The sequence below is a fragment of the Podarcis raffonei genome, chromosome 2 (assembly GCF_027172205.1).
Source record: "Podarcis raffonei isolate rPodRaf1 chromosome 2, rPodRaf1.pri, whole genome shotgun sequence".
In the NCBI taxonomy this organism is placed as follows: Eukaryota; Metazoa; Chordata; class Lepidosauria; order Squamata; family Lacertidae; genus Podarcis; species Podarcis raffonei.
The window spans coordinates 101,565,375-101,579,559 of NC_070603.1; the positions used below are offsets into that span (position 1 = coordinate 101,565,375).

Consider the following 14,185-nt stretch of genomic DNA (forward strand, 5'->3'; position numbering starts at 1 on the left):
CACTAGTGATATTTAAGCTACAAGCTGGCAATCTGGCGAAAGGCAAACGGACTTGAATCCCACTGGCACAAAGCTATCTGTTTGAGTTGTTTTCAATGGCACAACTAAGCTCTTCCAACTTGCAAGCAGCCCCATGGGGTACCCGTTTCTGCCTATGTGAAGGAATGGACTGGATGAGAGCCAACAAACGGAAGCTCAAGCCAGAGAAGGCTGAGGCACTGTCAGTGAGTGGTTCCCTAGACTGGATAGGTGGGAGGTCGCCTGATCTTGATGGAGTTACATTCCTTTGGTAAAGGAGTGGGCACACAGCTTAGGAATACTTTGAGATCCTTTGCTGTTGCTTCTGACTCAGGTGGCCTCAGTGGTGCGGAGTGCCTTCGCTCAGCTTCGGCTGGTGGCCTAGTCTAACTTGCGTTGTCTCTGCTCCGATAACCATTAGGTTAGATTACTGCAACGCATTATACATACGGCTGCCTCTGCTAGGGCAGAATTCAGTGGCCAGGTTGCTCACCAGGGCAAAATGGTTTGAGCATATTACATCAATCCTGGCCCGACTGCACTGACTGGCTGCTGATTAGTTTCCAGGACTAATTCAAAGTGCTGGTTCTGGCCAAAGAACGCAATACATCAAGGACCACCTCTCCCTGTATGAACTGACCTGGACCCTGCAATCATCTGTTGCCTTTCTTTGTGTGCCTCTTCCATGAGAGGTCAGGAGGGCAGCAACACAAAAATGGCCCTTTTCTGTAGTGGTTCCCTGCTTGTGGAATGCTCTCCCCAGAGAGGCTTCCCTGGTGCCTTTATTACATATCTTTATCTTTATTACATATCTCTATAACCAGACCTTTGGCTATTCTATGGCCTTTTAAATGTGTTTATGGAAGCAAGGTTTATTGGTTTGTTTTTGCTTTTGCTTTATTATGTATTTTGAGTTCTCATTTACTATTTTTATTTTGTGAACTGCTCAGGGATCCTTGGATGAAATGTGGTATACAGTGGTACCTCGGGTTAAGTACTTAATTCATTCTGGAGGTTGGTTCTTAACCTGAAGGAGGTCGGTTTTTAACCTGAAGCACCACTTTACCTAATGGGGCCTCCTGCTGCTGCCGTGTTGCCGGAGCACAATTTCTGTTCTCATCCTGAAGCAAAGTTCTTAACCTGAGGTATTATTTCTGGGTTAGCGGAGTCTGTAACCTGAAGTGTATGTAACCTGAAGAGTATGTAACCCGAGGTACCACTGTACAAATTTAATAAATAATAATAATATCCTCAAACATGAAGGAGTCTTTGGTTTCCCATAGCTGAAAACAGGAAAGCCCTTCAGGATATATAGGTGAGTCCAGCTGGAACGTGCTATTTCCCCCAACAAGGAATCTGTGCCATGTCTTAAAAATTCAACAAGTCCCAAAAGATGAAAGGGAATTGTGCTTCTAAGAAGCAACAGCATCCATGGCGGCGAGGGAGTTAATAATAATAATAAACCATTTTGCAAAGCGAAGCATACACACACCCAAGATATCCAGCGCCAACATCTCTGACAAAAAAAAAATCACCTCCAGTAGGCAAGTAACTGTCCGGAATGGGAATTTGTCAAAGTAACTTGTCTGGATATCAATATGGCCCAAGTAAGATTTCATACCTGATGAAGGATAGAATTGTTCATCAGTCCTTGTGTCCCTGGGATTGCACCAGTGTGTTTCGTGTGAATGTTGTTCACTGGCGGCAATTTGGCAACCTTGTTTGCTTTGCTGCTGCTGTTTATGCTGCTTGAACCAGGCGAGCACTTTCTTTTCTTTCCTATGAATTTGTCTAGGGAAGGATGTGAATGTGAAAACCCGCCGTGCGAGTTGACCGTCAGCTCGCTGGACTGGTGAATGAACGGCCCCAACGACAGGGTGGAATCGCCACTGTTCACCATCACACTCATTCTTTTTATAGATTCTGCAGGGCTCCCAGTCGGAGGGCCCCTCCCTGATTGGTCATGTTTGAGGCTAACCGAGTTAGCTTTACCAGTCATACAGTTGAGGCTGTGGGACGAAGACATCCCAGGCGAGTGATAAGAAGCCCCAGAGTTTCCAGAGTTCACCACACAGTTCTTCCTAAAGGACTCTGTGGAATGAGAAGAAGGTGCTGGCAGCGCAGAACTGTTCTTACGCTTCTTTCCTGAGCTGCCACCGCTGCTGTTGCTACTGGTACTGTTGCAGTTGGCGCTGCTAGCAGAAGATTCCTTAGGCTTGAAAGACTTGCTGGATTTCAATTTCTGAGGTTTGCTGGACAGAGGCGACGGTACCGAGGAAAGCACTGGAGGCGTGGAAGGGGATGTAGACACTTGTCTTGATTGCATACTGCAGGCAGGTTCTGCTGCACCAAAACTTGCAGGGTTGGCATTGAGCGTAGTCCCGTGGGATGGTACCGATTTCCCACTGAGAGATAAACAGGAAGGAGACACGTGTGCTGGCGAGGGCATAGCTGTGGCGGGCAAGAGGAAACCTGTTGTGCTGGAGCCGTACTGCGACACAGGCGTCGAGCTTGTCCGGTGTGGAGCGCGCAAGGATGTAGTGTTGCTTGTCGCTGGAGGAATTTTCCTAGGCGGCAGGGAAAAGCAGGTCGTTAGTGCTCCGTGGGTTAATTCTATTTTGCCCATAAAAAAAATCTGCTACCTTAACAGAAAGAAGACTGAAAAGGCACAGTGGGCACAGAGTCAAAGGCCCTACACAAATGGTCATCAGAATTAGATACCAGGGATCCCCCTTGTCCACCTAGCTTCACCAAGGGTTGCCAGCATTCTTGCTGGCAACCTAACAGATTTTGAAGAAAGCAATGTCCAAATCTCTCCTCCTAAGAACCTGGTAATAGCTCTATTGGACCAAGCCAATGGCACCTCTAGTCCAGCACTCTGTTCACACAGTAGCTAACCAGAGGCCCATGGGAAACCTGCAGGAAGGCCTGAGCACAACACTATTCTTCTCTCCTGCGGTTTCCAGCAACTGGTATTCAGAAGTTGTCAAGGAAATCTGGTTTTTCTGCTCTCTTCTGTCCAAAAAGGTTCTCTCGCTCAGACCTCTGGGTTGGCTGCCTGAAACTGGCAAATGATCTAACAATGTATACATGTGTTACCTCTCTTGTGCTGGGTACTCAAGGCTACGCTGGTAGTTCATTAATTGGGAAGGATGCCTCAGTTGAGAAAATGGATCATTTCCGTTAATTTAGAAACACCTAAGACAATGTGTTGATGCTTAATGTTAACGCTCCTTAACTGCAAAAGAAAACACACTTTCCTCCTTCACCCCGTGCGTGCAGAACACCCCACTTCACAATGAGATATATGACAGCCTGTTCTGTTTCTACTCACTTCCACATCTGTGAGTTAAGATGCTTGTCCACCATGACATTAAGTGCACATCGAATATGGTTCCACCGCTTATCAAACACGTAGTAACCTCTTCCAATTTGTCGACTACCAAATGTGCAAAACTGGGGGGGAGGGATAGTTACTTTAGTAAATTTCTCAACCAGATGTTGCATATTAGCAAATATAAAATAAAGCAAAGACAAATAAAACAGTTGCAATAAAACAACATATAGAAAGAATCATAAGCATTCATGATTATCTGTGGCTCTCTTACAACTCAGAACTTCCATCTGAAGGAATCCAACAAATATACTATATATCTTATAGAGCAATCGATCCTGCCCAAAGATCTTATTTCTCTGTGGAATACCGATGCTAAAAGCAGCCTTTCAGCTTCTCTGTCACCATGCTAGCTTCTTGTGTCTCAGAATAATTTACAGTGGTACCTCGGGTTAAGTACTCGTTCCGGAGGTCCGTACTTAACCTGAAACTGTTCTTAACCTGAAGCACCACTTTAGCTAATGGGGCCTCCTGCTGCCACCATGCTGCTGGAGCACGATTTCTGTTCTCATCCTGAAGCAAAGTTCTTAACCTGAAGCACTATTTCTGGGTTAGCGGAGTCTGTAACCTGAAGCATATGTAACCCGAGGTACCACTGTAATGCCTACCACAGCGATTGCAACCAACCCCAGTGATTCAGTATTCAGCAGTCTTCTGTATCTAGAACCCACAGCTACATCTGAATGCTCCTTCCTCTAGAGAACATGAAGTATTGCTGCTTATGCACACGTTTAAAACACCAAGCAAGGGAAATACAAGGAAAATATAAACTGGGAAACGTACAGCAGCTGGTTGAGGATGATGATCTGAATAAAGACAATCCAGTTTTTCAACAGGCTCTTCTTTTTCATCACATTCTCCCTCATCGCTGGATAACCGAGATGCTGGCTCAGCTGCAGGTAAGGGAGCATGTGGAGATTCATGGACTGATGGAGATTCATTTGGGGCATTCCCACTTTGTTGGGCTGGGCAGCCAGGAGGCCTTCATAAAAGAGGAATCACAGTTAAATACCAACGAATGTTTTATAACTTGGCTTAAAAATGTATTAAAGTGTATTTATAGAACAAAGGTCTTAGATTTAGAGCATAGGACTTATTCCTATATTATATATGCAAAAATGGCACAATGAATTGGCAGACCAATCCCACAGCAGTGTCAAAAGTAAGCAATAAGCACTTCACTAGAGGCTGATGATAAGCAGCGTAAGAAGAACAGGAAACAGAGGGAGATCCACATGTTCTCTCTCTCTTTCCTAACCTTTCTGGCAGTCAAAGACTTCAAGCACTCTGATGAACTGAGAGTTGGTATAAATTCAGCCTCCCCCAACCTGGTACCCTCAGATGTTATGGACAACAATTATCATCAGTACCAGACAGCATGGATAGTGGCCAGAGATGATAGGGGCAGTAATCCAACAATATCTGGAGGGCAGCAGGCTGGGAAAGGCTGGTGTAGTGGTTTGAGCGGTAGACAAGGACTGAGGAGACCCAAGTTCCCATTTGCGCTTAATCACAAAGATCACTGGATGCCCATGGACCAGTCACTAAGTATCGTACATTTGACAGGGTTGTTGTGAGGACAACATGGGGGTGGGCAGCAATATATACATATATTGCCTTGAGCCCCTCTGAATAGAAACAAACACCATCTATCTCACATATCCAAGCTGTTAAAATTTGTATTTTAACATGAAATTACAACACATATGAACATGCATGAAAAGTAATAGTTTCTTACAAAAAAATAGTAATAATCACACAACACTGGACCATTGTAAATCCCTGGAAATCTGTTCTAGAGAGTTGAGGAACCCTACAAAACCACACAGAATTGACAGTGTGGGGGGCTGCAGGGGGAAATCTCTGTCTTACATTAATGCACCCCTCTGCTGAATCAAAGGTTGCACAGCTCTTCCGACACAGAAAGTACAGGGGGTTCATATGCCGAAAATACAGCTGAAAACAACTATGTGAACCAGCCCTAAACTGGGCAATAGCCTTTGGTAACTACAACGCCTTTTGCCTTAGAGCGCTTGCTTGACAGTCGTTCTTAGAAATGGTGACTCCTGGCCTCCAATTCAGAAGAATGGAGACTTTGACCAAACCTTTTCAACTATTTGGCATTTACAGCCTTCAGCCGCTGCTCTATTAATGTTCTCATGCTTCTCGACTGTGGAACAGGTCACAATGGTCTGGGCTGCCGCCTTACCCTGAAAATATCTAGGTGGTCTGATCATTTATCTTCATTAACTTGTTACCATGCTAAGCTTAATAAGCAGAGCTAATTCAGATCAATTCAGAGCTTGTGAGAGTGCAACATAAAAGCATGCTGCATTGCCTATACTGGTGTCATAGGAATTCTAACGTGAGACTGTGGTATGGGTCAGTGCAGACACTGAGGGTGAAAGGATCTTAAAATGGGAGATCTGGTGCTACCTGGAGTGGCACAAATGGAGCAGATGGACCAGACAAGCAACTATTCACCAGACCTAATGCAGAAAGTCACAATTCCTCAAGTTCCCTCACCAAAAGGCTACCTAAGTCACTGGGTGATTTTATTTACCTTGGAAGACTGGGGGTGTGAGGTTTGGGTTTAGTAGGTACTAAAGGCTTTGATTCTGTAGGAATAACTCCATGAGAATTTTGGTGCAGCTCCTGGGAAGTTCTTGAAGGTGAGGGATGTGGTTCCCTGAGAGGGGGCATCTGCTGATGATGATCCAAATGGCGGAGTAATTCTTTTTCCCTGGTTTTGCTTTTGTGCTCAGCTAGTAATAAATCAAATCGTTTCCTTCGACCCTGTACAGCTCTCCGTTGAGTTAGGGAATGTGTCTGGAAATTAAAAGGCAACCAATTACTCCAGGTTGAAGAGGTATATCTGTGCAATATATATAAAACCAAGCCTTGTATTGTTATGTCTGGCATTTTACTAGTGCAGATTTATCCTGTTTGCTTTTAGGAAAACAGAGCACAATACATATGGGGAGGTGGGTAGAGTGGTCATTTATGAAGCATTTTTGGATCAGGAACAGTGGAATGGGGAGAATTGGTAGTGGTGGGGAGACCTGGCCAAGAAGGAACTCCAATCTAATCCACAAAAATGGATAGAGGGAAGAATACTAGGAATACAGAGAGGAAAATGGAAAAGAGCCTATTATATGCATCATATGTCTGGCTGCATAAATATATGAACTGGCATGAAGTGACACAGGCCAAACTTTCAAACAAGACCTGCAAATGCCATGTGCCATACTTGCATCTGGCATTAAGAAGATATTAAAAGTGAGCATTAAACCCATTAAAACGTCATAATCATGGAGTTTCCTAGCTCATGGTAAATCAAATTCAGTACATATGGTCCTAACCATAGGTAGTACAGCAATTAACACTGGATTGTGTATCCAAGTTCCGCAGTGTTTGTGATATAATATAATGGTGTTTCTTGAATTTCATTAATACCCACTTAAACATAGAAATGCCATTTTGTTAAATACATTAGCTGCTGCTCCCTCTGCTGGAAATATAGGTGTTGTGCACAGCAGTTAAAGGGTTTTGTGTACAAGCCATTCTTCCAACATGTTATAGCTATAAATACCCTACCCTACATTTTTAGGACCAGTTCAAGCCCAGCCAGATTCACAGTTGCACATCATCTTTGGTAATAAGGACAGCAAAGAGGTTTGCAGTATTGCCCTAGTAAGGGAGCTGAGCTGACAGTGTGAATGCAATTCAGAGCATATCTGATCTGTATTTTTATACTGCATTTGCTTATTTTCTTTAATCATTTCATTTGCATTCTTTTAGGATAGCAATTCCAGTATCTGAATTTTCCCATCAGAATCTCCTGTGGCCTTGCCTTGCTTCCCCATGTCAAAAGATGAAGTCGTATTTAAGCAGAACTCCCTATTTTGCCAAAACCTATTTGAGTATCTCCCAATTTTTTTTTAAAGTGGGTGGGAGGGAGGAACTGGAACCATTTAGCTGCATTGTCTGAAAACACATAAATGAAGATTTAAATTAAACTAGATTTTCTTCCTATTACAGTCTAGCTCTAACCTTCTTACTAGCTTCCATAACAGAGTTTTCTAAGTTGTTTTTCAGGAAGTTGTCTGAGTCACCTAAATCATACTTTGACTTCTCCGTCCTGACGTTCAGAAAACTTAGTTCATTAAGAAGGCATCTTACCTTGCATGTCAAAGACCTAGTACAGGGTTTCTTCGTTTCTATGTCAATGACGCCACAGTAGATATCAGGATCAAATTCTCTCTCTGTTAAATACAAATAATAATACAAATAATAACAATGCAAACAACAACAGCAGCAATTTGTGCTTCATTCAGAAATTGAATTTGTTTATTTCAATGCAGAACTAACCCCAGAGTTGCTTTTGAGTTTAAGATGTGAAACCAAGTAAAGGTATTGCCACACTTGTATTTTTCTTTACACCTACGCCCCTCTTCTTTATAGAATCCGTGAAAAAGAAACCACACAGACTCAAAGAGCATGCTTTGTAAAGAAATATAAATTAAAGTAAAACTAGAAAAATGAATCATACTGTCATATTCTAACAGTTCAGTGTTACTGACATATACCATACACTTTAAGTCAAGTGGAAGCCACATCTCTCTTACATTTATATAGAAATCTATATATGATGCTATAGGTAAGAAAACGGGAGGAAAACCTTCTTAAATTCATATATTAAGATTTCAAAAACACACAAACTGAAGAGATTAAGGAGCAGGTGCGCTTATTTTTTTATTTAAAAAATAACAGTGCTCTTCTTTAACTGTACATGCTTCCATAACTGGCAAAATTCCGTAACTGTGGGTCCATAAATGGTCACAGCAGCTAAGACCCAAGAGATCTATATGTGCAACCCCCATCCCGTAAGTGCTTTTCTTCTGATCCCCTGTCCAAGAGTCAACACACTGTTCATGGCTTGCCTCATTTGCTATCAAAGCTTCCAAGTTGAAAACTATATAGCTGTGTGGACTGTGTCGGTTCTTGGCCTTTATCTAGGGCTATTTCTTGCACCAGGGAAATGATTTCATACCACTTAATTCACCTAGGAGGCTTAAAAAATATATATTATACTTCAAATGAGGGACACTTTCAAGGAAATAGTGAACGCTTTCACTATTAATCAGCACTTGCGTATTTCGTTTTGTGCATTTCTAGCTCATGCCACATTATGATGATTTAAGGCACATTTAATAATGTTGGCTAGGATCCAAGGAAGGCTGGGCGTGCATATGTGGCTGATTTTTCTGAACAGCAGGATCTCAAATAGTGCTGCACCAGAAGGTCCAAGAAGGGATGGAGGAACACCAGAAAAAGGGAAGTAATACCTGTGCAAGTACACTGCACACGGTGCTATGGAACCAACCAAGAGTTAGCATTTAGATCAGGCATAGGCAAACTCAGCCCTCCAGATGTTTTGGGACTAAAACTCCCATCATCCCTAGCTAACAGGACCTGTGGTCAGGGATGATGGGAGCTGTAGTCCCAAAACATCTGGAGGGCCGAGTTTGCCTATGCCTGATTTAGACAGCATTTCTAGTGCACAAGATTTATTATCATACAACAGCTTTGCTCTCCTCAGATGTCACACTAAACTTTGGTACAGCAATATGTGAAAGAGCCCAAACCTTGCATGTTTCATGTCCCCTCCCAGACCCAGAACTTTGGTTAACCAGTTTCGCAAATCATTGGCTTGTTAGAAATTAACCACAGTACATCTGAAGCCGGAAGAAAATGCTTCTGAACCCTTGCCAGTTGCTCTTTTATTTTTATTGTTAGCAAGCGAGGGGAAAAAAATGCCGTATAATAATTACCTGACAATCTTTTGTGTAAAAATTTCCTATTATTTGTACTCTCGTCTTGCTTCTTTTCCGAGTATGGAGGCACAGAGAGAAGACCTTTACCATTCAGTATCTGTCCAGGGGAAGGCAAGGGTGGCTTTGGTATTGAGGGATTAAGGCCAGTCTTTATTGAGGAGCTCACAGTAGTAGAACAGGTTGGACCAACAGCAGGTTTCAATAGTGCACCATCTATCTTTGGATGTATTTTTTCCACTTTGACAGATGGAGTCATGCTGCAAGGAGGAAATAGGTAATTTATTATAAAATATGTAGACTGCTTTTCATCAAAGCAGTTTCCAACACAAAGTAAAATACAGCTGAAACAGAAATCAGGAGCAGTGATACATAAAACAAACAATCCTAAACTCCAGAGCAGATCAGCCAGGTCCTCTAAAAGCCTGGGAGAACAGATGCATCTCCATTAGATATGTAGCCATCCATAGGCCTCTAAAGGGAAGGGAAATCCACAGTTGGGGTGTAATTACTGAGAAGGCCATATAGCACAACCTCACACATTCTCTGATAATCAGTGCCCTCCACCAATCTGATAGCACAGGCTGGCTGATATGGGAAAAGGTGGTTCCAAACCACATTGGTAGCCAGTGTAGATCCCACAAAATAGATGCTATATGATGTGTAGAGCAAGCAAAATTGTGGCCAAGGTGTTTCAACCGAGGAACGGCTATAGCTGCTGAACCAGCCATAGCTGGCAATAGGCACTCCTAGCCAATAAAACTACCTGAGCTCCCAACGACAACAATGGATCTAGCAGAAGCACGTACCTGCTGCTTCAGAGACAATGCAAACTCCACCCAGAACAGGCCAAATACACAGTTCCCAAACATTAGAACCACCCACCAACAGCACCCCTCCTTTTGTCAGAATCCACCTTCCGTTTACTAGCCCTCATCCAGCCCATTACTACCTCCTGGCACCAGTTCAGCAGAGATATAGCTACATCTGGTTCAGATGGTATGAAGGAAAGAGCTGGGTGCCATTAGCATACTGATACCACCACGCCTTAACCCTCAATGAGTGCATCCAGCAGCTTCATACAAATGGGAAACAGCACTAGGAACAGAATGAAAAAGCTGTACTGTGCTTTTTGATGACTAAAAAACTGTGGAATAAGTTAGAGCCTGCATACTGATTATGTGGGTTTTTGAATTTTATGGCATTTTTTTTAAAAAACAAACCTTTAAATCAATTTTCAAAGAGAAAATACAATAAACAAACATATTTTGCATTTTTTGCTGTTGACCCCAATGATTTATGTGTGTCACTATTCTGTTTTACCAGAAAAGTGAACATCTCAATAAAGGCTCCCTACCCCTTTTTAATTTGCAAACGGTCCCATGCTTAATACAATCATTAGGCATAGTTGCGTGTTTGATGGGTGCACAGACCACAATGTGAATTGCCCATCTGGGCAAAGGTTTCCACTAGATTCAAAGGAACCCATGGACTGAAAGAGTGCTTCCGTTAGTGGAGGACAAAGTCTGGATCCAACTTACTGTGTTCAATTCAAAATAGAAAATAGGATGTCTGGCTGCTCATCTCCCTTTTATAAAGCGTATGCACATTTTATTCGATCACGTTTGTTCTTCTTTCTCAGGTACACAATATATCAGATTCAGCTGTTCACTTTTTAGAGTATGTGTGCAGAAACCATTTGACATTTAATACATTTCTACTTCAATGTTGCACCAGTATGATTTCTATGTCCAACAACTTTATAATGTAAACCGCCCTGTGATCTTTGGAGGCAAAGTAGTGTACAAAATTAAAAAATAATAATACACAAAATATAAAAATTAGTGGGTGACCCTTATTTCAACCCAACACCTGACCTTCTAACTCAGAAGTTTCCAGCATGCTTAGGAAACTCAGGAAACATATTTAATCCCAGTTAGCAACTTGTAACCAACTCTTAACTTTCTTTTTGCCGTATGAGCATGTTTCCTTTCCCCCCCAATTTGATATGGTTTTTTCTCTTTTTCTATATCATCCTTCCCCTTCCAGAAACATTAAAAAGTGCAGCAGTGATGCTGCTGGTGCAGCCTCCTTCATATTGGATTGCAATGTAATTTTAAGTCACAGCTCAGCAGCTAAAAGACCAAAGCCCTACCCTGGCGCAGATCAAATATTCTGCATGAATCCTATAGGCTAAGCCCTTCTTCTTTTGTACCCATGTGAATTATCCTCTTCTTTCCCTTTCCAGCACTAGTGAAGTATATAGGTCTACACACTATATTTAATGATAACCATTGTTACCTCTAACAATTATTTGCAAACCACCCACACCCCAGTTTAATGCAAGCATGGTTCCTATTAGCTCCAGAACATTATGTGCCACTATACTAGTGACTGGACGAGAAAAGGAATGGGTGGGTGGAAGATATGCATCGATCTTACACCAGTTACTGGGAAGGAGGCCTAGACCAAAATGAAATATGCCTTTTCAAAATGAGATATACAAAACTGAGATCGTATTTGTATCCATTGCTAAACATTTAGTGCCTCTCCTTATAAGAGCATACTCACATTTTGTCATGGGGACCTTTGCTATGTACCAGGTGCATTGGCCTATTGTTTCCACTGATTGGCGGCTTGTCTTTGGGTGACTTCAACAACTTGGAACTGGATGATGACGATGCACTAGTACCTCCGCCACTGGATGAACGACTGCTCCCACCTCCGCTGCTACCTTTGCTTTTTGAAGTCAGAGGCGAAAAGAGGGAGAATACTGAAGAGGAAGGAGGGGTTAAAGGTGGCTTGCTGGAGGAGCTGTGTCTTCTTTCTGGAAGGGAAAAAGAAGGAGCATGTTAGCAAACACAGAGAATATGGAACCGGTTCTAAACCAGGTTGGAACTTCTGCTCCACTGCATGTGGAAATAAAAAGCTGCTTTTTCTGGACACAGATTGCTGCTGTGCGTTGGCTTTCCACATTGTGCCCACTGTTTTCCCCTACAGCTGTTGTTTTACTGTTTGTTTTGCCATTGATTGCTTGGTTATTGTTGGTACTGTTTTAACTTGGTAAACCACTGTGAAAATGTTACAGGAAGTAGTGGCACACATTTTATTATAATAATAATTAAAAGTAAAGGGAACCCCAACTGTTAGGTCCAGTCGTGGCCGACTCTGGGGTTGCGACGCTCATCTCTCTTTATTGGCCGAGGGAGCCGGCGTACAACTTCCGGGTCATGTGGCCAGCATGACTAAGCCGCTTCTGGCAAACCAGAGCAGCACACGGAAATGCCATTTACCTTCCCACTGGAGCGGTACCTATTTATTTACTTGCACTTTGATGTGCTTTTGAACTGCTAGGTTGGCAGGAATAATAATAATAATAATAATAATAATAATAATAATAATAATAATAGTGTTCATTTGGGTAAGCGTGAATATCTCTTTGCTGTAGCTTGTCTTTTGTCCCCCAGGGATCATCCCACTCTCTCCAAGCTATCAGTTGGCAATGGAAAGAAGTCCCGGAGAAGGTGGCAGGGCAATTCGTCTCAAGTGGGAAAATGGCCTAGTCTGGCCCTGGGCAGGGTCCTAGCAACCTCAGGTTTTTAGTTGCAGCCACAGCCACCTATTCCTGTTGTGGTCATGCACACCTGCATTGAAGTCATTATGAAAGTTTTGTCTAGGGTCATTCAAACTTATTTGTTACATTTATATACAACTCAAGTCCTCTTGGCAGTTTACAAACTTATTTGAAAACCCCCACTAATTATCATTTAAACTTTTGCCATCACCATCAGTTGTAAACAATACTAATCAGAAGGAATATGATCTAAAAGTCAGCATAGGCACAGCACTGTAAAGATAGATAGATAATACTTTATTCGGCTATAAGCCCACAAGGTAAAACCAATCAATAAATAAAATAGCATTTTACATTCTAAAATATCAACTAAAATATTTCAACGCATAATCTCCTTCACGTTACATACAATCTCTATATGTACCATATTGTGGCCTTGAATATAAAGATGGTGGATAGAGTTTACTAGATTTTTAATAGTCATGCAGCATTCCATGAAGTCTTTTATATGAAAGAACTGAATTCAGGAATCTGGCAACCTGTAATGTTCTATAAGAGTCAATGTCCTGGAGTAGATAGGCTAGATGTAATTCAGGTGGTTTAGCAACAGTTTCCAAAATGATTGAACTCAGAATCCTTGATCGGGGAACAATATATAAAGGACAATTAAACAAGATATGATAAAGGGATTCTATTGATTTGTTGTCACATGCGCATAAAACAGAGGTTTTACCGTTAGAAAATCTATTGCTCAGCACATTTGAGGGGAACACATTAAATCTGGCTTTAACAAAAGCGAATCTATGTGACGCAACCGATAAGGTAGACAGATATCGAGGTATCGGGGACCTAAATGTAATGCCCTGATTTATCGGGGAACATGTACCTCCACCTGTAGTAAGATTTTGTTGCAAATCAACCTCCTCCAATCTTTGTTTGATGACCTTTTTTGCTGTAATTAGATCTAAATTTAGTATATCGGAAGGAGAGATTCCATAAGACAACAGTTTGGAATGGATTTTTGTTGCCCATGGGCTGGTAAATTCATCTCTCCAAAGGCACTGAATAAGATGGTAATTGGGCAATTTATGCCAAAGGGACAGCCAGTAATTAAAGGCATGTCTCCACATCAGGATCTCTAAGGAGGGGGTCTTAAGTTCTAAGCGAATAGCCGAGTTGCTTACACAGGAGGGTAGTTTCAAAAGGCGTCTGAGAAAAAGATTTTGCAATGTCACCAGAGGCACGAGGTTTACAAAAGCGCCCCATAAAGGGACCGCATAGGCCATAGTTGCAACCACTTTTGCACTATAAACTTTTAAGGCAGATGGAACATGCATAGCCCCCTCTGTAAAGAAAAGGCGTAAT

General features: G+C 42.2%; 1 protein-coding gene across 4 annotated transcripts in view; it reads right to left on the reverse strand.

The window, feature by feature from the left end:
* Nucleotides 1-14,185, reverse strand: part of ATXN7 (ataxin 7) — a 93,882-nt gene that overhangs the window by 4,096 nt on the left and 75,601 nt on the right. For all 4 annotated transcript variants that reach the window (XM_053378309.1, XM_053378308.1, XM_053378311.1 and 1 more), the window contains 7 exons: nt 11,818-12,073; nt 9,247-9,506; nt 7,595-7,677; nt 5,976-6,241; nt 4,196-4,394; nt 3,353-3,474; nt 1,640-2,585 (listed from right to left, as the gene is read on the reverse strand). In XM_053378309.1, coding sequence (XP_053234284.1) covers nt 1,640-2,585; nt 3,353-3,474; nt 4,196-4,394; nt 5,976-6,241; nt 7,595-7,677; nt 9,247-9,506; nt 11,818-12,073 — 2,132 coding nt within the window. The remainder of the gene's footprint in view (nt 1-1,639; nt 2,586-3,352; nt 3,475-4,195; nt 4,395-5,975; nt 6,242-7,594; nt 7,678-9,246; nt 9,507-11,817; nt 12,074-14,185) is intronic.